Raw genomic sequence first — 24,698 nt, forward strand, 5'->3', positions numbered from 1 at the left:
AAAAAATCGCCAGTGGGTACCTTCACTTTGCTCCAGGATGAACCTAGAGCAAGCAAGAGGGCAATGGAGCGACCTGTGTGCCAAGAAAGTGAAGCAGGCACACGGGTCGCCCCCACCGACGCCTCCCCTCGCCTCCCCTATATGTGCAATAAGACTCTAAACTTGCCAATTTGCACCTATGTCTATACCGCATCAAGTTCAGATGACCAATACAAGAACATAAAGAACTATAGAAACCTCAAAAGGATACACTCTGCATCTAAAATTTGAATTATTGGGGGACGAAAAGTGTGCGTGACTCCTGTCAATTTGATGCCATGCCCCTAACACTGTGCCCAATTCAAGTCCCTAACTCTAAGCCAGTCTTTGCGGATGGCTGGCTTCACCACCCAGACTGGCTGTGGGATTGGGATTGTTTTAAGGATTGGGGTTGGGATGGGGGTGTGGTATTGACCTCCCTAACACTAACCCAGCACCGTCCCTATTCTTAGTCAGTACAGGATGGCACGGTCACACACCCAGACTGACTGGCAGTCAATCCACGGTAGCATGAGGACCACCAGATTGACCTCCCGATACATGGCATCAAATTGGCTACAGGAGCAATCCAGCACACTCTCCATACTTTTTAACATCAATAAATGGAACACACAATAAATAAACCTGGTATGCAAAAACCTTTTTTGCTAAAAAATACCCATAACACAGTTATATCATAAAATATATCAAAGACAATAATTAAAACATTCAATATATTTGGTCATGTGCAAAAAAAGATGTAGATGTAGACAAGGCGCAAAACTATTTAAAGTCAGCATTAAAAAAAATCGCCAGTGGGTACCTTCACTTTGCTCCAGGATGAACCTAGAGCAAGCAAGAGGGCAATGGAGCGACCTGTGTGCCAAGAAAGTGAAGCAGGCACACGGGTCGCCCCCACCGACGCCTCCCCTCGCCTCCCCTATATGTGCAATAAGACTCTAAACTTGCCAATTTGCACCTATGTCTATACCGCATCAAGTTCAGATGACCAATACAAGAACATAAAGAACTATAGAAACCTCAAAAGGATACACTCTGCATCTAAAATTTGAATTATTGGGGGACGAAAAGTGTGCGTGACTCCTGTCAATTTGATGCCATGCCCCTAACACTGTGCCCAATTCAAGTCCCTAACTCTAAGCCAGTCTTTGCGGATGGCTGGCTTCACCACCCAGACTGGCTGTGGGATTGGGATTGTTTTAAGGATTGGGGTTGGGATGGGGGTGTGGTATTGACCTCCCTAACACTAACCCAGCACCGTCCCTATTCTTAGTCAGTACAGGATGGCACGGTCACACACCCAGACTGACTGGCAGTCAATCCACGGTAGCATGAGGACCACCAGATTGACCTCCCGATACATGGCATCAAATTGGCTACAGGAGCATACCAGCACACTCTCCATACTTTTTTACATCAATAAATGGAACACACAATAAATAAACCTGATATGCAATAACCTTTTTTGCAAAAAAATACCCATAGCACAGTTATATCATAAAATATATCAAAGACAATAATTAAAACATTCAATATATTTGGTCATGTGTAAAAAAAGATGTGGATGTAGACAAGGCGCAAAACTATTTAAAGTCAGCATTAAAAAAAATCGCCAGTGGGTACCTTCACTTTGCTCCAGGATGAACCTAGAGCAAGCAAGAGGGCAATGGAGCGACCTGTGTGCCAAGAAAGTGAAGCAGGCACACGGGTCGCCCCCACCGACGCCTCCCCTCGCCTCCCCTATATGTGCAATAAGACTCTAAACTTGCCAATTTGCACCTATGTCTATACCGCATCAAGTTCAGATGACCAATACAAGAACATAAAGAACTATAGAAACCTCAAAAGGATACACTCTGCATCTAAAATTTGAATTATTGGGGGACGAAAAGTGTGTGTGACTCCTGTCAATTTGATGCCATGCCCCTAACACTGTGCCCAATTCAAGTCCCTAACTCTAAGCCAGTCTTTGTGGATGGCTGGCTTCACCACCCAGACTGGCTGTGGGATTGGGATTGTTTTAAGGATTGGGGTTGGGATGGGGGTGTGGTATTGACCTCCCTAACACTAACCCAGCACCGTCCCTATTCTTAGTCAGTACAGGATGGCACGGTCACACACCCAGACTGACTGGCAGTCAATCCACGGTAGCATGAGGACCACCAGATTGACCTCCCGATACATGGCATCAAATTGGCTACAGGAGCAATCCAGCACACTCTCCATACTTTTTTACATCAATAAATGGAACACACAATAAATAAACCTGATATGCAATAACCTTTTTTGCAAAAAAATACCCATAACACAGTTATATCATAAAATATATCAAAGACAATAATTAAAACATTCAATATATTTGGTCATGTGTAAAAAAAGATGTGGATGTAGACAAGGCGCAAAACTATTTAAAGTCAGCATTAAAAAAAATCGCCAGTGGGTACCTTCACTTTGCTCCAGGATGAACCTAGAGCAAGCAAGAGGGCAATGGAGCGACCTGTGTGCCAAGAAAGTGAAGCAGGCACACGGGTCGCCCCCACCGACGCCTCCCCTCGCCTCCCCTATATGTGCAATAAGACTCTAAACTTGCCAATTTGCACCTATGTCTATACCGCATCAAGTTCAGATGACCAATACAAGAACATAAAGAACTATAGAAACCTCAAAAGGATACACTCTGCATCTAAAATTGTAATTATTGGGGGACGAAAAGTGTGCGTGACTCCTGTCAATTTGATGCCATGCCCCTAACACTGTGCCCAATTCAAGTCCCTAACTCTAAGCCAGTCTTTGCGGATGGCTGGCTTCACCACCCAGACTGGCTGTGGGATTGGGATTGTTTTAAGGATTGGGGTTGGGATGGGGGTGTGGTATTGACCTCCCTAACACTAACCCAGCACTGTCCCTATTCTTAGTCAGTACAGGATGGCACGGTCACACACCCAGACTGACTGGCAGTCAATCCACGGTAGCATGAGGACCACCAGATTGACCTCCCGATACATGGCATCAAATTGGCTACAGGAGCATACCAGCACACTCTCCATACTTTTTTACATCAATAAATGGAACACACAATAAATAAACCTGATATGCAATAACCTTTTTTGCAAAAACATACCCATAAGACAGTTATATCAAAAAATATATCAAAGACAATAATTAAAACATTCAATATAGAGCAAGCAAGAGGGCAATGGAGCGACCTGTGTGCCAAGAAAGTGAAGCAGGCACACGGGTCGCTCCCACCGACGCCTCCCCTACATGTGCAATAAGACTCTAAGCTTGCCAATTTGCACCTATGTCTATACCGTATCAAGTTCAGACGACCAATAGAAGAACATAAAGAACTATAGAAACCGCAAAAGCATACACTCTGCATCTAAAAGCATTTTTAGTGAACATAAATATACTTACGTTTTGAATTTTTATCTTAAGATAAAGAAAATTAATTATTGGGGAGTGAAAAGTGTGCGTGACTCCTGTCAATTTGATGCCATGCCCCTAACACTGTCCCTATTCTAGTACCTACCTCTAAGCCAGTCTTTGCGGATGGCTGGCTTCACCACCCAGACTGGCTGTGGGAGTGGAATTGTTTTCAGGCTTGGGATGGGGGTGTGGGATTGACCTCCCTAAAATTAACCTAACACTGTCCCTATACTTAGTCAGTACAGGATGGCACGGTCACACACCCAGACTGACTGGCAGTCAAACCATGGCAGCACAAGGACCGCCAGATTGACCTCAAATTGGCTACAGGAGCATACCAGCACAATCTCCATACTTTTTTAAATCAATAAATGGGACAAACAATAACTTTTTTTGCAAAAACATACCCATAAGACAGTTATATCAAAAGATATAAGATATATGTGACTCTTTACAGCTTTCAAATGGGGGTCACTAACCAAATATAAAATAGCAAATGCTTTGTAAGGCTACAAATGTAATTTTATTGCTCATCTTTTTATTCATGGCCTCTCCTATTCATATTTCAGTCTCTTATTCAATTGAGTGCATGGTTGCTAGGGTATTTTGGACCCTAGCAACTAGACTGCTGAAACTTCAAATTGGAGAACTGTTGAATAAAAAGCTATAACACAAAAACCACAAACCGTAAAAAAATTAAATTCAACTGTAGATTGCAACAAAATATCACTCTCTATATCTTACTAAAAGTTACGTCAAAGTTGAACAATCACTTTAAGCTCTTTCATGAATTTTAAAGAAATTAACAATCCATAGATTTTATTTGCTCTAACACAAAAATTGATACACAAAATTCATCAGAAACTAGACCAAAGACATAAACACAAATCCTAATTCATATTGCAATTTTTCAGCACAGACGCAGCCCTTTGTGAAAATGTTATCATAGTGCTGTATCTGTTTCCAGACTGTTCAGCCCCAAATGGGATGATATTTTTGAATTTTAAAGAGAGTTGCTAAATTCTGTAGAATTTCAGCATAGTCCAGTTATTTTACTTCCACATGTTACTAAACAGTGGGCCAAGACTTGTGTGAGGTTCACTCTCCTCCAATGCCACCGCTCCCTGTGCATGTATGCTCTCGACTAATGCTATACAAGTTATACACATTATAAGCTGCAACAGGAAAATACTACAAACTATTAAAAATTCTGCAAACTATTAAAATATATATAAAGAAAGATATAAACACCACAGATAATCTGTATTACATCAACAGAAATCCAGAACTGCAAGATCAAACAAGGGACAGAAGCCGCATCTACACAGTTCAGCAGTATTACCCCCTCCAAGGGTATAAAGTGACCCATAAAAAATCCGTAAACGTTGACAAGTCCATTCAGTTACTACACCTCTATGCGCTAATGCTCTATATATAAAGAATAAACATACCTACAGTTTATGCATAAAAAACACTAACAACAACTACATCATAAACTTTACTATCATAAACCTGCTACCACCACTAACGTTACTAAATAGGAATGATTTTGCTGGACAGATATTCCTGCAGTTGAATACTTCATCCCGGGGGGTATGCGTGGGTGTTCTGACACACATAAACATCTTTCCTTGCCAATACCATTCCTCACTGTTCTCAATTTTCTTTACAGATGCTCCTCAAACAGCCTAATTTTCAACAAAATAAAGTATCCAATATTTGAAAATATATAGATAATGCACTGATATTGCCCCCACATCTAAACAGAAACAAAATCATAACTAAACCAATTAGGCAAGTCGAGAAACTTGCCTCAGGCTGAAACTTACCACTCTTGGTAACTTTAAGAGCCAGTTTCAAGCCAGAAATGTGGCTCTTCTAGCACATAGAGCATAATTAACTTTCTGCGCTAGTATCATGGCCACTCTGGGCACCCCTCTAGCGCTAGAGGGGAGAGAGGCAGCGGCAGCAGCAAGCCACCTCAGAATTGCCCTTGATCACTATTTATGATAAGCAAGGGGCCCACTCACTTAACAGAGTTGTGTATAAATCTCACAAGTAAGGTTGTACACTGATTAAATCAGTATAAAGAACTAGCAATTTAGAGAGTCATAGGGATAAATATAATAAAGCATAAAAATAAAGCTTGCCACAGATCACTAGTTCTCTTTTCACTCATATAGGATTTTTAGGAACTTACATATCAAGGGGTTAAAATAAAGTTTACTCTATTCCCCCATTTCAAAAATATACCCCTAAAAGAATAGAGAACGGGAGTGTTCCCTTCTGGTGAACTAAGGTAAATTGTATTTATTATTTGATAAATATAACCATATTGTGTTTTTAAATTAATTTAGGGGCAAATAGAATAAACCACAGTTCGCCAGAAAGGAACTTCCCAGCTCTCTATTCACCTGTGCAGGATTATGATGAGATTTGCTCTGTATAAAATATGCTCATTAAACTGTAAACAAGTGAATAAAGAGCTGTGTATTCCATCTGGAAAACTAGGTTGAGCTCTGATTTTTACCATTTGATAAAGGTTCCCAATTGTATCCCTATTCAGAGAACCTAATAAACTTAATTTAGGGGTATGTACAGATGGTCATTAGTACCTAGAGAACACGCAAAAATGAAAATGAAGCAAAAGGGGTTCAATTCACAGAAATGGCAGGCACTTTAAATGCTAGTACAGCATTAAGGCCCTTAGCATTTGTTCTCAGGGGAGAGCACTGGCAGACAAATGCCCCTCATCACCTGTCACTGCTCTTAAGGGCATGGACACACATGCAGATCTTTGCCATGTTTTCGGCATGGTTCGCCCATGGTTTATAAATAAAAGCCGACTGCTGCATAGATACTGATGGTAACTTACCCTAGCGTATTTATGTGGTGGTCAGATATTTTAAAATCCCTGGCAAAGATCAGCATGTGTGTCCATGCCATAATACTAATGACAAGCCTGTAACTGAACACAGATTAACCCTAGGAAACTAGGTTTTTGGAAAGAAAAGATTCTGACTAATACAAAATGGGTAAATATGTCTTTCGACTCCAGAAGTTGCAGTTCTTTTCTAAAATGATCAGCTTTTATAAAAACATTTTGAAATTTTTAAAAAATATCCTTAAAGTTTCCAATTTACAATATCCTTTCTTATACAGGTGATTAAGTAACCAGATTAAACATCCTAAATATGAATGCATGTGGTTCATTGAACAGTTTAATACCCAATTTCATAGGTTATTTAAAGTATGTGGCATGTACAGACTCCATAATAGAAATAGTGCAAATTGAGGGAGGAATAGCAGATATTAGCAGTTAGGGGGGATAATCTGATGCATTCAACTGTCTATAATGTCTGTTAAACTCCCCTGCATTCAACTCATAACTAACCCATGTTTTTAATCAGTCCTTTTGGAGAAACTGTGGTGTGGGGAACACTGGATCCACTTTTAGCACAATACCTAAGTGGTGTGAATGGCCATGATGGCCTCATGTATTTAAAATCTGATAAAAATATGAAAATATTGAAGGTCTCTTACCTGCACATCTGCACTCTTCAGCTTCCTCTCTCACACTGACACAACTGAAAGATACCAGATATTGTTTAACTGGAGCAAGCATTATGACATCAATGCCATCCTTATGACATCATTGAGTAAGCCAGTTGTTAATCTGCAGTGACCATTATGACATCAGTGGTCACATGATCAATTATAGAAAAAGCCGGTAGGAAAATAGAATAGAATGTTTTGGGCATATCAAGGAATATTATCGATCAGTGCTTCTTCATAAAGGAAAGGGCCACAAGTCCTCTAGCATTAGAATTATTATATAAATTCATATATATATATTCTTTTGTTTTGTTCTTTGTTATATGAACACGTTTCTTAAGATTTCCATTTAAAAGCTGCCACAAGTTTAAGCAAGGCTTAAATCCTGGAATTAGCACCCTTTCAAACATAGACCATCCCAAAGCTTTTCAGCTAAGTTTGCTGCCTATTCTCAGCCCCTCTCCTGCTCCTGTCCTTCTGCTACCTCTTTGTTTCTGCTTTAAGCCCACCTTTGCCTATTCCTCCCCTCAATGTAAGTAATATACTATCATGCCATTTGGATCTTTTAACCCTTGCCCTTCTAAACCACCACACTTCTCTGGTAATAATGCAGCTTTCCCCTAGCTAACAGAATGCTTAAACATAAATTCTACACTTTTGTTATTATGTTAACCCCTTTGCCAGCCACCTATAAAGTAGGTTGTTGGCAGCCAAAGTAAAGGAATTTGTTGTACACATCTTCCTGCTACTTTAAAAAGTTTGTCCACTCTCAGTCCACATGATAATTTTTATTTCTCTTGAATGTAAGGCACTGCTTTGGTTATACACAGACTAGCAAGCTGCCTATTTTATCTGATGGACTGACTCGCCTTACTAAATGTACATGCCATAGCAGTAAATGTATATGCCAGAGAGAGCAGACACCCTTGACCTTTCCTAGGCTGGGGTTTCAAAAAATACCCTTTAAATTATAGACTGTTATGAAATAACACAAAATAACCTTGTAAACTGTGTGTTGTTTGGTCTCTTATGCAAATCCTGTGAATACACAACTGAATACAGTTACGCTGGCCATACACTGCAATATCCGCTCACTAGGAGTGGTCACTGAATGAGCATATCTAAGCCTGATTAGGCCACCCACATGCTGGGCCAAATAGGAATGATCAAATTAATGGTAAAGTGTCAGTAACAGAATTACTACATGGTCCCAAATAATCACAGACATAGCAAACAGAAGCACAAAACTTGCCATGCTGGGGAAGGTTATTACCCCAAGAGGTTACCTTCCCAGACAGTTAAACAAGACATGGTGATTTCTACTTCTACCTCTACCAGAGAGGTTGTTGCTTTCCTTCTTTTATGTCATTATTCTGACTCATTTGAAGTAATGCAGGATGTTTACAAACTTCACTTTTTGTGCGCTCAAAAGATTGTACATGTTTAACTACTTTTTTTACAGTTTATACTATTTAAATATTAGCAGTTGGGGGGGGGATAATCTGATGCATTCAACTGACTATAATGGCTGTTTAACTCCCCTGCATTCAACTCATAACTAACCCATGTTTTGAATTAGTCCTTTTGGAGGAACTGTGGTGTGGGGAACACTGGATCTTCTTTTAGCACAATACCTACGTGGTGTGGATTGCAATGATGCCCTCATGTATTTAAAATCTCATAAAAATATGAAAATATTGAAGGTCTCTTACCTGCACATCTGCACTCTTCAGCTTCCTCTCTCACACTGACACAACTAACAGATATCAGCTATTGTTTATCTGGAGCAAGCATTATGACATCAGTGGTCACATGATCACGCATTGAGTAAGCAAGTTGTTTATCTGGAGTGACCATTATGACATCAGTGGTGACATGATCAATTATAGAAAAAGCCGGTAGGAAAATAGTAGGATGTATCTAATCAAAATCATTATAAACCATATACTTTTTTTGGGCATATCAAGGAATATTATCTATCAGTGCTTCTTCATAAAGGAAAGGGCCACAATTCCTCTAGCATTAGAATCATTAAACAGCATGGGAAGCAATCCAGGGTAGGTAGTTGCATTCTGACCATTGCCACAAGCCACAGCAATCAAACACAGACGGTCTATTGATTATGCTGTGTAAAAAAAAAAACATTCCAATTTGCCACACATTGGCAGGCATTGCCACATTAAAACTTCTCGAACTTTTGGCTAAACAAGTTGTATTTGGTGTTACAGGCATTATAATACATTGTATGAGATTATGCCTCCTTAGTATGAGACAGGTTAAGCCATTGTTGCCCAATCTCCTGTTTTGGTAATAGAACCAAAAATAACATTTAGGGGCAGATTTATCAAGGGTCGAATTTCTAAGTAAAAAATACTTCGAAATTCAACCATCGAATTAAAATACTTTGACTTTAAATATCGAAGTCGAAGGATTCTTCACCAAATTTGGCGACCGAGCGATCAAAGTAAAATTGTTCGATCGAACGATTAAATCGTTCGAAACTAACGATTCAAACAATATTAGCGTATGACCGAACGATTTTACTTCAATGTGTAAAGACTAAGAAAAATGCATTAGAAGGTCCCCATAGGCTAACATAGCACTTCGGCAGGTTTAAATATTGAAGTCGAAGTTTTTTAAAGAGACAGTACTTCGATTATCGAATAATCGAATATTCCAACTATTTTAATTCAAAACTAATTCAAAGTAAATTTGAAGTCTTAGTATCCTATTCGATGGTCAAAGTATCCAAACTTTGAATTTAGAATTTTTTTACAATTGTGGAATATTTAGTTGATATATTTTTCAGCAGCATCTCCGGAGCATTAGCAACTAGTGTATCAATTCAACCAGCTGCCTTTAATGAAACACAGTGATTCTGCTCAGCAGGAACAAAGATAAAAAATGAATTAACTAAATGAATCAACTAAATGTTTCGATTTAGAACAGTTTACATGGTTGGTTGACCCCCTCCCAGAGGTTCTTTAGAAGGTGAGAAATTACACTATACACCTCAATATTGGAAAAAAAAGTCACACATAGAAAATAGAAAGTAATTGGAAAAAGTGGTTTATTTCTACCCAGTGTGTTTCTGCTATGTTACCTGTTTTTCTGTAGTCCAGTATAACTTAAGTCCTCCCTGCAGGCAGAGCTATCTTTACTACAAAAAAATAACTTACTGATCATTAGCAAACTTTTATTTTTGAGGCCCCTGGAATAATAGGATCAACTAGAGTTGTAAAGTCTTCATATTCTAGACCTTTGATAATACTTTGATTGACTCTCCTTATGTGTCGACTAAAGCTAAAGCTTATATAATTAAAACCATAATTTTTATTGTGGCAGCTTATTACTACTTGTATTGTAGTAAAAGACAGGGACTTTCCAAGGACTGCTTCCCATTTTAGTTAATAAAAGTATAGTGACTGTGACACATGGGTGTTATAGTCATACCAAAACCAGTTTGTCTGTGTTTTCAAGAGATAATAATGGTTATGTCATATCTAAGAATAAGCAGAATTAGGAAATTAGTGGAAATAACCAAGAGTTTACAGGGACTGGGGTGTCCTCAATCAAATATGTAAATAGTAAGGGCTCTTACTGACGAGCGGTTGTAGCTGTGCTCCCCTGCGTTCCATTTTTCTGCGTTCAGCCGCAGGGGAGTGCAGGAATAGATACATTACATTTTTTCCAATGGGGCTGTACTCACACAGGCGCGTGTAGGTGCCGAACACAGGAAAAATGCAGCATGTTGCATCTCCACCTGCTCTATGGAAGTCCCTCTTGGAGGTCCCCATAGGCTAACATAGCAATTCGGCAGGTTTAAGGTGGCGAAGTGTCGAAGTCGAAGTTTTTTAAAAAGACAGTACTTCAATTTTCGAATGGTTGAATATTTGAAGTATTTTCAATTCGAATCAAAGTAGAAGCCGTATTTGGCCTATTCGATGGTTGAAGTACCCAAAAATTACTTCGAAATTCGAAGTTTTTAAATTCGAAAATTCACTTCGAATTCACTTCCTTAGTACATGTGCCCCGTATTGTTTTCTACTTGTATATTGTTGCTCCATAAGTTTTGATCTATGAAAAGTGGATTATTTTAGTCGATGTCCCTTCAGTGCAGATTACTAAAGGAATCCTAGGATCCATATAGCTGCAGAGTATCAAAAATGTTTTGGAACCACTTACACCGTTGATTTCAAGCCAAGGCCCATAGCTAAAAAAAACTGAAATACTATAAGAAATGATCTAGGGTCCTGTAGTCCACTTCCTCTGCCGGTGCCCAGTATCTGTTCTCCTTCGGATGTAACAATCAAGTATTGTGAATATCAATGGACCAGCACTAAAAACAGCTTGAGGATAGACAAAACAGACAATTGACTAATATAGTGTCGTATTTTTTGTTTCTGGGTGGTCACACGCTCTATAAAGGGGGATACTCCTTCTCCTTTAAAGTTGTTACCATCACCTTTTATCCAACCAGTGTGATTTTTAGGTGGGTACTTACAAACATTTAAAATTCTTATGGGCCTTCAGGTATAGTTAAGGCCTTCACAGACAGTCTGCTCATTTTCCTCCAATGTTCCAATAGCTCTATAGGAATGCGCTTAGAATAGTGTAAAATCCTCTTTAATAATAAAATACATATAAAATTATTGCACTCACATTTCCACAATGTTTAAGGGTATATATCAGGGTCCCTATAGTGTCACAATCCGGACTTTTCACAATGCGGTCTGTTGATTTTTTGCCGGCGTCGAGATTTAAGAGGTATTTAGGCCAAACACAGTTAGTTCAATCTTCACAACAAGCCGCTCCTCCGCTCCCAAACCCAGAAGTGCTGCAGAATGCAGAATCTACATTATGTGGCATTTAAAGTGACTTTTCCACAGAACCTAGATTCTACATTCTGTGTCACTTAAAGGGTTTTAAACAATGCAGGGGTCAGTTAATCTCTGTGATGATTTAGTTTACACATGGTTAGTGGACACAGCAGGCAGACTTTGATGTGGGGGCCACACAAGGAGGGGTCACAGCCCGCATTACAGCCCTGCTCTATATTATACGAAAATATATTATAAAAGTGAAACCCTTTAACTGATAAAGGACATAAAGTGTCACAATGTAACTTTTGAGGAAAAAATAAAAAGCTTTTGGTTTGTCATGGAGGCGTAATGGGTTTTATAAAAAATAAAATAGGTTAGGTCTTATATTTTGCTTAGGTGTGCAATATATTGTGTTCTTAAATAATAAAGTGATACGTAAATACACTGAGCACCCTAGAAAATATGATTGAGGACAAATTTCCATATTGTACAAATCCCAGCAGGACTGTAACTGGGGATGGGGAGAAGAGGCACGTGACTAGGCCGCAAGCTTGGGGGGCACCAGGCACGTACCTCATAAGCAGCCCACCCCCAGCACTGAAAAAGGTTAAGTGGGGGGCTAATACAGGCGCGACCGCGCTCGTTTGCGCAGGCCGCGCACACTCGTCCCCGGTTGCGCACACTCGCCCTTGTTTGCGCACGGCCGCGGGAGGGGCGCGACGTGGCTTTACTGGGTTCCCAACACTGAACCCCAGAGCTTACACATTCCGTGGATTTGTTATAGTTCTTTGGCACAAGTCGAAACTTTGAGCAAAAAACATAAATGACTTCTTTAGAAACTATAAGTCTGGGTAGCAGTAGAGGGCATGGTGTGAGACCCCACAAAAAAGAAATAGAAACAAATGTTCTTATTCTTTTTTTTCCCCCAATAAGAAGTAGGCGGTACGAGCAGAGACGGATTACATTTTGAGGGACGCTTCTGACTGCGTATTAATTGAGTTACGGCGAATTGTCCCTCCCGCAAGGTAGCTACGTGATGCGTCACTGCGCTTACGTGTAGTTGTGACGTCAGTCTCGCGTGATGAGACTTGCGGCGCTGGGATCTTCTGTAAGACGGGGGGCTAGGTGCTTGCCCTAAACAGTAAGTAGCGATTCGGGACTGGGGGCTGTGTTAGGAAAAGCGGGACTGTTGGGCAGTATGAAGGCTGTTTGGGGAAAGAACGTACAGGCCCCTAGCAACCACCTTCCCTCCCAAAGTCTGCAGCTCGCTGACAGCAGGGGGCCCGGTAATCCAAGTAAATGCAGCCAAGCCCCCTTAACACCTAAAACCTCCCGAGCGCTGGTAGACTGGGCCGCTCCCGATGGCGGACACCCCAGGGTGTTGGAAAGTATGTGGTGCAGTAGTGAGAGAAGCCTCTGTGTATCTACTGTCATATATTGTGTGTTTTATTTACAGCGTTAACCCTGTGATCAGTGTGACGTTGCATGAAGGAGAGTGAAAATGTATAAAGCTAATTGGGCCCTTGTAAGAGAGCAATTGGTTTAGTTGCGTGCAGCATAGCTATGGACATACAAATCAGTCCCACAATATAGTGTGCAGTGAGCAGCCGGGGAATAGTGCAACGCTGTGTGCTGCTGTATTGCTGCAACTCAAGTGCTATCAGTGCTGTACCACGTGCCAAAGAGTTACTTGAGCAATTGTCACATCAGCTTTGGGAGAGAGGAAGGTGTTGGCAATTACAGAGGAGAGGGAAGCTCATTCCTCCTCAATAAAACACTAGTCAAAATCCTTGTTTTCCCCCTTTTATATTTCACTTTGTGCGTTTCATCTGCATCAAGCATTCAAGCGCATATATAGAATGTTACATCATTATCATTTAAATAAATGCTCGGGGGTCCAAGTCCTAAGTGATTATGTGGTTCCATATGTAATATTATAATAATTCATGTGTTTTACGTTGCATGAATGTGTTGCCAAACTGCCTGACTCTGGTAGCCTTACCCCAAATGATCTTGCTTCTATAAGCGACTTGTTTCTTCTCAACTGCTCCCCAAATCCGATATTTTTCATTCAGTTCAGAGATTGGCTCGTTTGTGTTGGGAACAGTGGATGATCAGTCTGTGTGTGCTCACACGCTGCACAGCTGAGATTGAGTTCAGCCCAAATACACGGAAGAAGATATTTGCAGGCTGACCTCCTCCGCTGTGTGTGAGCACATACTGGCTGATCAGATTCAAATCAATGGAGCAGATTTGTTTATCTCTGCCTGCAAATATACGCTGACTGACAACAGCCGGAGCCTTCAGCCTGTGTGCCTATAACTTTAACAGAAAGTAGACATTGTCCTTCCTAAGGGGTGCAGGCAAGGGCCCTTTTTAAATAGTTTAGAGAGCCAGGAAAGCAGATCACTATGCAAACTACTGCCATCAACTAGCATATCGCATGCCTGCTTTATGTCCGACATCTAAGTTTGATATTAAATTGCTCCTAAATCATGCAAAGTAAACAAAACTATGTACAAAAATATTCTGTTTTAAAAACCCAGTTAGACCATTTTTTTTTTTTTACCCGCCTAGATGAACTTCCCATAATTATCAATTTCAGTACACTTTTCAGAGTTCTATGAAACACAATATTATCTTATAGATGCTGCAATGCTTTAACAGTTTCCTATATTATGTGTAAACAAATAGTTTATTTGGGGGAAGTATAACAGTAACACTGGAGAGCTCTTGGATGTTTTTTGAAACAGATATGTGACATTTTTTTAATTTCAGATTTCTGCCTAAAGTGTGTTCTTGAGCTTTTTCTGCTGGTTGTCTCAGGAAAAACACTGAAGGAACCTCTTAGTCCAAGAAGTTACTCACAGTCCTAGACTATATCAGAGAAGATTCAAGAATGGCTGCAGACAAAGCAGGAGGTACATGTTCTTTTACTCTAAATATGTATAAAAGAAGAGGTATTGTAGCTTTTATTCTAATGTTACTTAGAATAATCACAAATCAATTGTATATAACACAGTCAGTGTATTATAATTAAAGTTTAGTGTGTTTATGATGAGCTTTTTAGATATTTGTAACCGGCATTCAGAAGTTATGGTTAGTTAACATTGTAATTATTTTGCTTAAGGGATACTGTCATGGGGGAAAAAAAATTTCAAAATGAAACCGTAAATAGTACTGCTCCAGCAGAATTCTGCACTAAATTCCATTTCTCAAAAGAGCAAACAGATTTTTTTATATTCAAATTTGAAATCTGACATGGGTCTAGACATATTGTCAATTTCCCAGCTGCCCCAAGTTATGTGACTTGTGCTCTGATAAGCTTGAATCACTCTTTACTGCTGTACTGCAAGTTGGAGTGATATCACCCCTCCCTTTTCCCCCCTCCCTTTTCCCCCCTCCCTTTTCCCCCTATCAGCCAAACAAAAGAGCAATGGGAAGGTAACCCGATAACCGTTTCCTAACACAACATAACAACTGCCTGGTAGATCTAAGAAGAACACTCAATAGTAAAAACCCATTTCCCACTGAAATTACATTGAAAAGGAAAAACAGCAGCCTGCCAGAAAGCATTTCTCTCCTAAAGTGCAGGCACAAGTCACATGACCAGGGGCAACTGATGCGTTTTGAAAAAAAACATGTTTTCCGATGACAGGATCCCTTTAGTGTAAATCAAAAACACCCAATTGAAAGCCTGTATAAAGATATAAAATAAACAGTAGACAGCATTTGAAAAAATATTTCTGGTGTACTATTTGGAAGCAGTTAAACAGAAAATATTGCTTGGATAGTGAACTACACAATTACTTAATATTCCCAGTTAAGGAGGATGCTGTAACCTTTACAATTTGATATGCTTACATTGGGAATAAAGAACACTCTGTTGTAAAACATAAGAATATGTCACTGAGGTGTTCCATGTGAAGGCTGAAGTATGCGTTATTTAATACATGTCATGGAATTCAGAGGTGACTTCTAATATCTTTATATTTTATAACCCGTGGTGCATTGTTTGTTATAATAGACAAGTTTCAGTAATTCATACAACACAACTTGCATCAATAAGCATTGATTGTAACTGATGATAAAATGAAGCATGATTTATAACACTAGAATTTACAGGATAATCATGGCTCTTTTGTATTATATGTATAAAAGAACAAGATTTGGACATTCTTCTTTCCAAGGGGGTTTCAATGAGTTTTCTTTGCTTGATACTTAGAACAGGGAGCTGAAAAACATGAGGACTCTGCTAATTGCTCAGGCATATCTGACCATGAGAAGGAATTATCAAGAAGTGCATTACAGGCATTTACAGTAAGTCTTTTATTCAAGCACACACAATGCAGCTATTGGTATTTTCGAATATTTGCAATATACAGTGTGTTCAACAGATACTTTCAATTTGCATCTACATAATATATAACAATTTTGCCTATATCTGTCTACAATATTTTCTATCCTAGTTAGATTAATTGCATGTGTAAAGAGATGTTATTTCTTGATTACTCCGTTTTATTCTGTTGGATAAGGTGCAGTACAAGCAGACACCTAAAACATTCAGGTATTAAAAATACCTATTCAAACAAGGTTCACCTATCGATTTTACTGCAAATGTTTTAAAAATGCATGATAAATCACATATACACCGTATTTTGATTTTATTTTTTTGTTTCTATCATTATGCCACGTTACTGCTACCACTGGCAGCACAATCTAAGTTGATGGGTAGCTTATATAAATGTCATATTTATGTGATGCCACCAAGTTGAAGCGCTGAAAATGTTTTTTCAAAAGTACGTGATATCTTTAGGAGTATATAAACTATATCTAAACTGAAATAATTTGCGTTCTTAATTGTTATTAATCTTTGATCCTTGCTTCACTGTGTAAAATAAAGTACACAACTGAAGATCAGTTGTTAGAGAAATAGAAAATGAGGCGCAGTTTTATGTTCCCAATTATATTACTACTGTACCAAAGCAATTCTCCCACCCTGGGGCTTTCAGATAGTAAGCAAGTAGTGGTACCTACTCATGCCAGCCAGCAACAGCACTTCTTTACTGTCCCAAAAATGCAGTCTGACTTGATGGGGATTTGTAGTGAGTTACTGGGCCTCAACAGAAATTAAAATTATGCTGGGGAAAGATGGTGATGGCTTTGGTAATTAAATATGCATTCTGACATATGTCTGCTAACATCTGTAACACTTCTGATCCCTATAAGAGGAGCCAAAGTTACTTTTGAAATAATGTGATATATCAAGGGAATAAAATACTATCCTGTTCACTTCTGAGCCATTTGTTTAAATTGTATTTTATAGGCTGGTAATTATGAAGCCTGTCTACAGCATCTAGGAGAACTTAAAGAAATCAACAAAGATGATTATAAAGTAATCCTGAACTCTGCTGTAGCTGAGTTTTATAAGAGTGACCAAACAACAACTGACCTGTTGAAGCAAACACTTAACCAGTTAAGGAATGAGGTAATAAAATGTACCTAAACTTCAAAGGAACACTCATCTGAAAGGTAGTCTTGTGTTTTGGTTTAAGAATTAGTAGGCTTTCTTGTAAATTCTTTAAAACATTCAATTTCCAGACCTTTAAGTGCAAAAAATCAAAAGTATTTATCCCTTGGATGTTTTTATTTTTTATTGCTAAAACCTAGGTTTACAGTGGATTTAATTTTGTTTTAAAACTGTTGTTTTAAGTAATTACAATGCAAAACATGTAAATTCGCAACACCCCTTTTAAAATGACATATTTAAATAATCACAGTGCAGCCAATCTTTTTGAAAAGTCCTATGATTGGTTAATTGAAAATTACCTTTGTGTAGTCAAGGGATTTCAAGTGATTGTAGTATAAATACATGTGTATCTAGAACAGGGGTGTCCAAACTTTTTGCAACAAGGGCCAGATTTAGTGAAGTGAAAATGTGTGAGGGCCGACCATTCAACCTGACATCAATTCGTAGCTAGCTTGTGATCAGGATCATTCTGCAACTCCCAGCATCCCTCTTATTTCAGGATCTCCTCTATAAATTAATAAAGCCCAAGTTAAAAAAAAAAATACATGCTGCTGTAAAGGTGCCAAGTATCACTGCCCAAAGTGACCAACTGCAATCCCAGAAAACTTCTCAATCAGTTTCAATATTCACCATGAAAGCACAGAGTACCTTAACCCACATCAGCACTGCTCTGTGTCCAACCCACAAGCCACCAAACTGCCAGCCCAGTGCCACCAACACAACCCGTGTCCCAGATCTTATTGATAGTGACATAGGTTTGTCAGTATGACAATGTCTGTATAGGAAGCCGAGCACTGTCCAGTGCAGAATGAGCCCATGACAGACTGAGGGTCAGCTCCAGAATAGCCTAAGCCCAGTGGCAGGAGAATAACGAGGCCATTGCCAGAGCCGGGCACCTCCCAGCAAACACAGTGTTTAGTAGTGAGACATTCCCTGTCCGTCCTCTCCCTCACACAGGCCTCTCGCTCCGACCCCCACCCCTTGCCTGCAATATCCAAGCCTACCTACAAACCACTCCCATCGAGACTCTTCAGTCAGTCCCGTAGTGTCTGGGCCGGTGCTGGGTGGAATGCAGCTTCTGGGAGTGACATGCGTGCTCACCAACCAAACCAAATGTCCCGACGGGGCCCCGTACGATGTAGGCTCCTCCTAAAAGCAAAACACTCCCCCCACGATCAGCAGTGGCAGTCGCTGTCATTGAGCAAATAGCACTGAATCACCCAGAGCTGCCGATAAAGGATAAGTCAGGGCCGAACATTACCAATCGTGTTTATTTGCCTCTTCTAATCTTTCACTGGACTGAATCTGCCTGTAGCACCCAGAGGTGCTGGGGGCGCATACAGCATACCAAAAGATGCAATACCTCCAGTTTCATGTGCGGGTCTTATTCTGGTATATTTTTGGAATCTGCTGCGGGCCAATTAAAAATGGATCGCGGGCCGTAGTTTGGACACCCCTGATCTAGAAGGTCCAACTTCTGGTGAGTCTGTATCATGTCAAATCCAATGCCATGAAGAGCGGCGTAAAAGGAGACTGTCAAAAATGGGGTCGTCACAAAATATCAAGCAGAAAATGAGGTAGGCCTGTAATATAAGCTGATGCTACAAGGCTGATGATTAAATTCTGATACTAGCTTCACTGGTTTTTGTGCTACCATGTTGTAATTATCTGTATTAATATATTGTGACATTTCTATTGTATGTGTACTGTATTTTGTGAGTGGGTCCCTAAGCTCAGTAAGTGACAGCAGCACAGAGCATGTGCAATGAATCAGCAGAAAAGAAGATGGAGAGATACTGGGACATCTTTGGAGGCAGAGATCTTCCCTGCTAAAGGGCTGAGGTTGATTTGGGTTGGGATATAATCCCAAAACATAATGTACAACATATCTAGCCTACTTCTTTAGTTAGGCTTACTTCTCCTTTAACTGAAAAGTACAGTTAAATGATGACTTCATGAGTCAAAAAATAGATAGCGTGTGGCATAGCTGTAAATCTGCCAAGAACAGGCTGGCCAAAAAAGGTTTAGACCACAGACCCACTCTCCAAACTGGCATGGCCATGGTGTAGGCATTCAAGGCCAAAGCAAAAAGTTTGTTAAAATGGTTGATTTACACATGGGCAAACCTGTATTTTTTTTTTTTTTTTTGAACCCTGCTGGGCCAGTCTGACACTTGTAAACTTTTCATACTGTGCAGGAACATTCCCTAATCTTTATCCTGATCCTACAGGATGAACATATTTATGCAGAAGAAAAAATATTTCAGGATACATCTTAAATAAATATCTGCATAACAATTATAAATGTTAATGAATATGCCTTTGCATTATAGGTTCATTCTGCTATTGATGAAATTGATAGCTTAGATGACGTGGAGAACAGTATGTTGTATTACAATCAAGCTGTCATCTTGTATTATCTGCGTCAGCACATGGAAGCCATTTCAATTGGAGAGAAACTTTATCAGTTTATTGAACCATTTAGTAAGTACATATAACACAACTTCTTTGCTCTTTTTGGGTTGTTTAAAGGAGAAGGAAACCCCCTGGGCGCAAACACCCCCTCCCTCCTCCCCCCTGGCCTACCTGTCCCCCTGGGCAAATGCCCCTAACTTGTTACTCACCCCTCTGCGCAGGTCCTGTCCACGGAGCTCACAGTAGGCCATCTTCTCCCACGCGCGTCTTCTTCCTGCTTTGACCGGCGTCTTCTGGCGCATGCGCAGTAGGAACATTTACCGGTACGGCTCTACTGCGCATGCGCCGAATGTCACAAAGTGAAATCGGAAAACTTTGTGACATTTGGCGCATGCGTAGTAGAGCCGTACCAGTAAATGTTCCTATTGCGCATGCGCCAGAAGACGCCGGTCAAAGCAGGAAGAAGACACGCGTGGGAAAAGATGGCGACTGTGAACTCCGTGGACAGGACCTGCGCAGAGGGGTGAGTAACAAGTTAGGGGCATTTGCCCAGGGGGACAGGTAGGCCAGGGGGGAGGAGGGAGGGGGCAACACAGGGGAGGGGTTTTGTGCCCAGGGGGTTTCCTTCTCCTTTAAGGGGTAGACTTATCAAAAGTTACAACTTCTACCTAATTTTAGTCTCCGCTCAAAAGAAAAAAAAAATGTTATGCTTTCAGAGGTGATGAGAGGCTTTCTGCCCACTGGGCACACCAGCCCTTTCTTTTATGAAAGCATTTTATAAGTAGGCATTTTGATTTGTGATAATAGATCAATTCAATAGAAACCTATGGTAATTACTTGAACTTTCTCAGTGAGTCTTATAACTGTGCTTGACATTTCTCACTTGCTAGATAAACTGTTTCATATTGATAACTGTGCTCCTTAATTTCAAATGTCACTGAAATTTCCCCCTGCATTCCACATCTATCCGTTTTTTAACTACAACTTTGTATTTGATTTCTGTATATGAATACTTAATATTTTTTTCACTCTCCTTATTTTCATGTGCAATTGGTGAAAAAATGCATGGAATGAAAACATTGATAAAAAAATATGGGTAGCTGTATTATTATCACTTGAAGCATTCATAAGGTATATCCACAAGACACATGCATAAGTGTTTCTGTTTTTACACCGCATTGTCCTTTCAGGTTTTTGAGCAAGTCTGAATTTTATTATTTTATCACCTATAGATACTGGTCACATCTTCAAAGCTGCTAACTTTGTATTGCAACCTATCAAACACATCTTAATATGTCATCATTATTTTATTGCAGAAAAATGATTCTTTCCAATGTTTGACCTTTAATTAAATCATCTATTTCTACTCTGTACTATTTTACAGATTTCATGTTTGGTGGTTTCTATCTGTTTGTGACTATATAAGAAATAAATCTTTATATTTTAAAGGATTATTTGTGTATATACAGTATCTTTCATCCTGTTGTGTGTTTATTTTTCACCTTTCTAACCTTTCATAGAAATCCTTAAAATGTAATTTTGATGTACAACTATTTTAATTTATGAAGTGCTGAAATGTTTAACATCAACAATGGCAATTTTTGTGTCAGATAGATAAAAGCTTTAGATTCATGTGGTGTTTTCTGGACAGCTGTGTTTCTATTTATTTAATGGCACTAAATAAATACGCTTTATATAGATGTGAGGACTCCATGTTTATTCCAGTATAGTGTGTTGTTGGTACAAATGTTCTTAACACATTTTCAATCGTCATTTCATTCTATTTAATATCTTGCTTTTTAACCAATTCTATGTTTTTCTGCACACTTTCTTTCCTATGATGCTTTCTTTGCCACTGACATTCTAGGTAGGCGTATTTGTCTGAAAACACCTAGATCGTCGCCTCAAATCCCTTCAGGACCATTTACACCACACAGACGAGGTGAAGATTCACTAATTCTAAATCTGAGCGTCCCCCCCACTCTCCAAATGTTCAGTCAGAGCGGGCAGGGTGGAGAATCCTGTCTGTAAATGGAAACAATCAAATTACTGACACCAGACACCACAAAATGTCAAACTTTCTCATTAAACATGTATATTTTCATCATCTTTAAACAATTAGCAGGGGGAGGAATGCCAATATGCCCATATGTTAGGGAATGCCAGTATGTTTAATATACGATATATAGGCAAAAGAGCTAAAACCACTAATTGTTGGTTTATACCAAAGACCAGTATAGTAGAAATTCTAATTTTTTACAGTGGGTTCTATTTTTAAAATGCTACTTGTACTAGTTTAAATCTTCAGCTAATATGAGTTTGAGAAAAAAAACGACCCTACTGTTAGGAGTTTATATCACAGCTAGCTACTTTTAAATATATATGCTATATGTTCGATAATATAGTGCCTAAATTACCCCCTTTTGTAAATTATAAGGATATTATAAGTTACCGGGGAGTTTAATGACCATATAAAAACACGAGGCCGAAGGTAACGTCTAATATCCTCATATTTTGCAACAGGGGGTACTTTATTATAATACACAAGTTTCAGTGAGTCATGTGACTCCCCGTTTATAACTAATAACATCAGTACTTACCGTTTATAAGGATATAATTTATAAGTTATTCATGGCTTTTGTGTATTATAGTGAATAAATCACCCTCTCTTTTAAATTATAAGGATATTAAAAGTTACCGAGGAATTTCATGACCATATAATAACACAAGGCTGGAGATCATGGAACTCAGAGAAAACTTCTAATATTTTGCAACAGGGAGTACTTTATTCATTATAATTTACGTTTCAGTGAGTCATGTGACAGAAATGACATTAGAACTCACCGATTATAACTGATAACATCAGAACTCACCGTTTATAATAATATAATTGAACAAGATATTCATGGCTTTTGTGTATTATATACATATAATACACAAAAGCCATGAATATCCTGTAAATTATATCCTTATAAACGGTGAGTAGTGATGTCATCAGTTATAAACGGTGAGTAGTGATGTCATTTCTGTCACATGACTTACTAAAATTTGTGTATTATAATAAATAAAGTACCCCCAGTTGTAAAATATGAGGATATTAGAAGTTACCTCGGAGTTCCATGACCTGTATAAAAACACTCGGCCTTCGGCCTCGTGTTTTTATATGGTCATGAAACTCCTCGGTAACTAATAATATCCTTATATTTTACAAGAGGGGGTACTTTATTCACTATATATAGTATACAAGATCCACAAATATCCTTATAAACGGCGCTTAGTGATGTCATCGGCTATAATTGAGGCTTAGTGATGTCGTTTGTCACATGACTCACTGAAACTTGTGTATTATAATAAACCCCTGTTGCAAAATTTGAGGGTATTCAAAGTCACCTCGGAGTTCTATGACCTGTGTTTCGGCCTTGTGCTTTTATATGGTCATGGAACTCCTCTGTAACTTATAATATCCTTATATTTTACAGTAGGGGTACTTTATTCACTATATATTGGTTTAGGTAAAAATCTGAACCATGGCTGCCACTCAGAGGGTTGAACACCTTTTTAGTACTGCCCTACATCAAGCAACTCTTATTGCTTTTCTGCAGTCTTTTAATTCATCCTAGTTATATTATTTTTTCCTTTTGTATTTAAGCTTTAGCAAAACCAGTTACCAAGCAGAGTCACAAAATCATTTCACAGAATAGGTGAACCTCTAAGTAACCTTTATGGGGTTACATGGCTTTTGAGGGAGCAAATGTAGACAAACTTCTTATATAACAGTGAATAACAAGAAAAAAATGATTAAAGTGGTCCTACACACACACAAACTTTTTTTTGTGCAGTGAAAGAATGTGGTTTTAAGAAAATTACCAATATTAATTTATGGATTTTCAGTGGTTTTGAAGTTATTTGAAAATGTGGTTGCTATTAAAAGCAATATGTGTCCGACTTTATATTCTCTGCATTCGTGAAACAATATTTTAAGTCAACTGATCTATAGATCAAAAGATCTAGGGGCGTGCGTGCGTGTGTGTGTGAGAGATTTTGCTAGCTATACTTTGTTTTATGCATGTCAATTTTTTTTGGGGGTCAAATATTGTCTAGCCTGCTTCTCCACTTTTATTTTTATTTTAGGTAATGTAAAAAAAAGCCTTGATCAATCATATTAGGTCTTGATCCTTGTTTGACAAAAGACCTCATAAATTTATTTAATTGCATGGCAGGCATATGAAAAGCTATTGCAACATGGTATGTTTGTTTCCTTGCATGGAATTGCACAATTGATTTTTTTCCTGATACACTAATAAATATGTGACCTCAAATGGCTATAATACAAGGCTGTTCTATTTACAGGCCTCTGCTTATTGGCATTGTTGTATAGATTTAGCTTTTTTTATATATGCCACACATACAGTATTTTCTTAATCCTAATTATACATTATTAACCTGTTTAGTAGATACATTTGTGCTATTCTGCCTAGGTTTAAAGCCTAGTCTTCATTACTTTTGATTGTCAGAACCTGACCTGTTCTTTATTCAAACTAAAGGGTTCCTCCACCCAAAAACAATGTTTACTATTATTAAATGATAATGCCTTCCTAAACCAAAGCAGTAGCATTTTTTCTAGAATACTGAAATACAAATGGCAAATACATTTTTAGTTAATAGGCAATTCATTTCCTATTTTCCTTACTAGTTTATATAACTGTACAGGTATAACAGAACAATACTATATAGAATAAATCTGAGTTATACTTAACTTCTCAATGAACCCTCATTTTGAAAAACACCCCTACTGTTTACTTAAAAAAATTTTTAAAAAAGTTTTGTTACAAAATCTTTATTTTGCTTATGCTTCTAATTGTACAGAATCTGATGGACAATCCCTGTGCTAATCCTCCTTTCTCTAAT

At 38.7% G+C, this 24,698-nt stretch overlaps 1 protein-coding gene and 1 long non-coding RNA gene across 7 annotated transcripts in view; one reads left to right on the plus strand and one right to left on the minus strand.

The window, feature by feature from the left end:
* Positions 1–4,254: 4,254 nt before the first annotated feature.
* On the minus strand, positions 4,255–9,399 carry LOC121394606. The gene is made up of 3 exons (XR_005961819.1): positions 8,736–9,399; positions 7,012–7,055; positions 4,255–5,156 (listed from the first exon to the last, which is right to left on the minus strand). It is a non-coding gene; the product is annotated as an uncharacterized LOC121394606 (long non-coding RNA).
* Positions 9,400–12,829: 3,430 nt separating this feature from the next.
* Positions 12,830–24,698, plus strand: part of cnot10.L (CCR4-NOT transcription complex subunit 10 L homeolog) — a 71,304-nt gene continuing 59,435 nt past the window's right edge. For 3 of the 6 annotated variants that reach the window (XM_041565463.1, XM_041565464.1, XM_041565466.1), the window contains exons 1-6: positions 12,830–12,987; positions 14,625–14,767; positions 16,072–16,166; positions 17,173–17,334; positions 19,709–19,859; positions 21,658–21,732. In XM_041565463.1, coding sequence (XP_041421397.1) covers positions 14,746–14,767; positions 16,072–16,166; positions 17,173–17,334; positions 19,709–19,859; positions 21,658–21,732 — 505 coding nt within the window. In that variant the 5' untranslated portion in view covers positions 12,830–12,987; positions 14,625–14,745. 6 annotated transcript variants of the gene reach the window in all.

Source organism: Xenopus laevis, chromosome 6L, assembly GCF_017654675.1.
Source record: "Xenopus laevis strain J_2021 chromosome 6L, Xenopus_laevis_v10.1, whole genome shotgun sequence".
Classification (NCBI taxonomy): Eukaryota; Metazoa; Chordata; class Amphibia; order Anura; family Pipidae; genus Xenopus; species Xenopus laevis.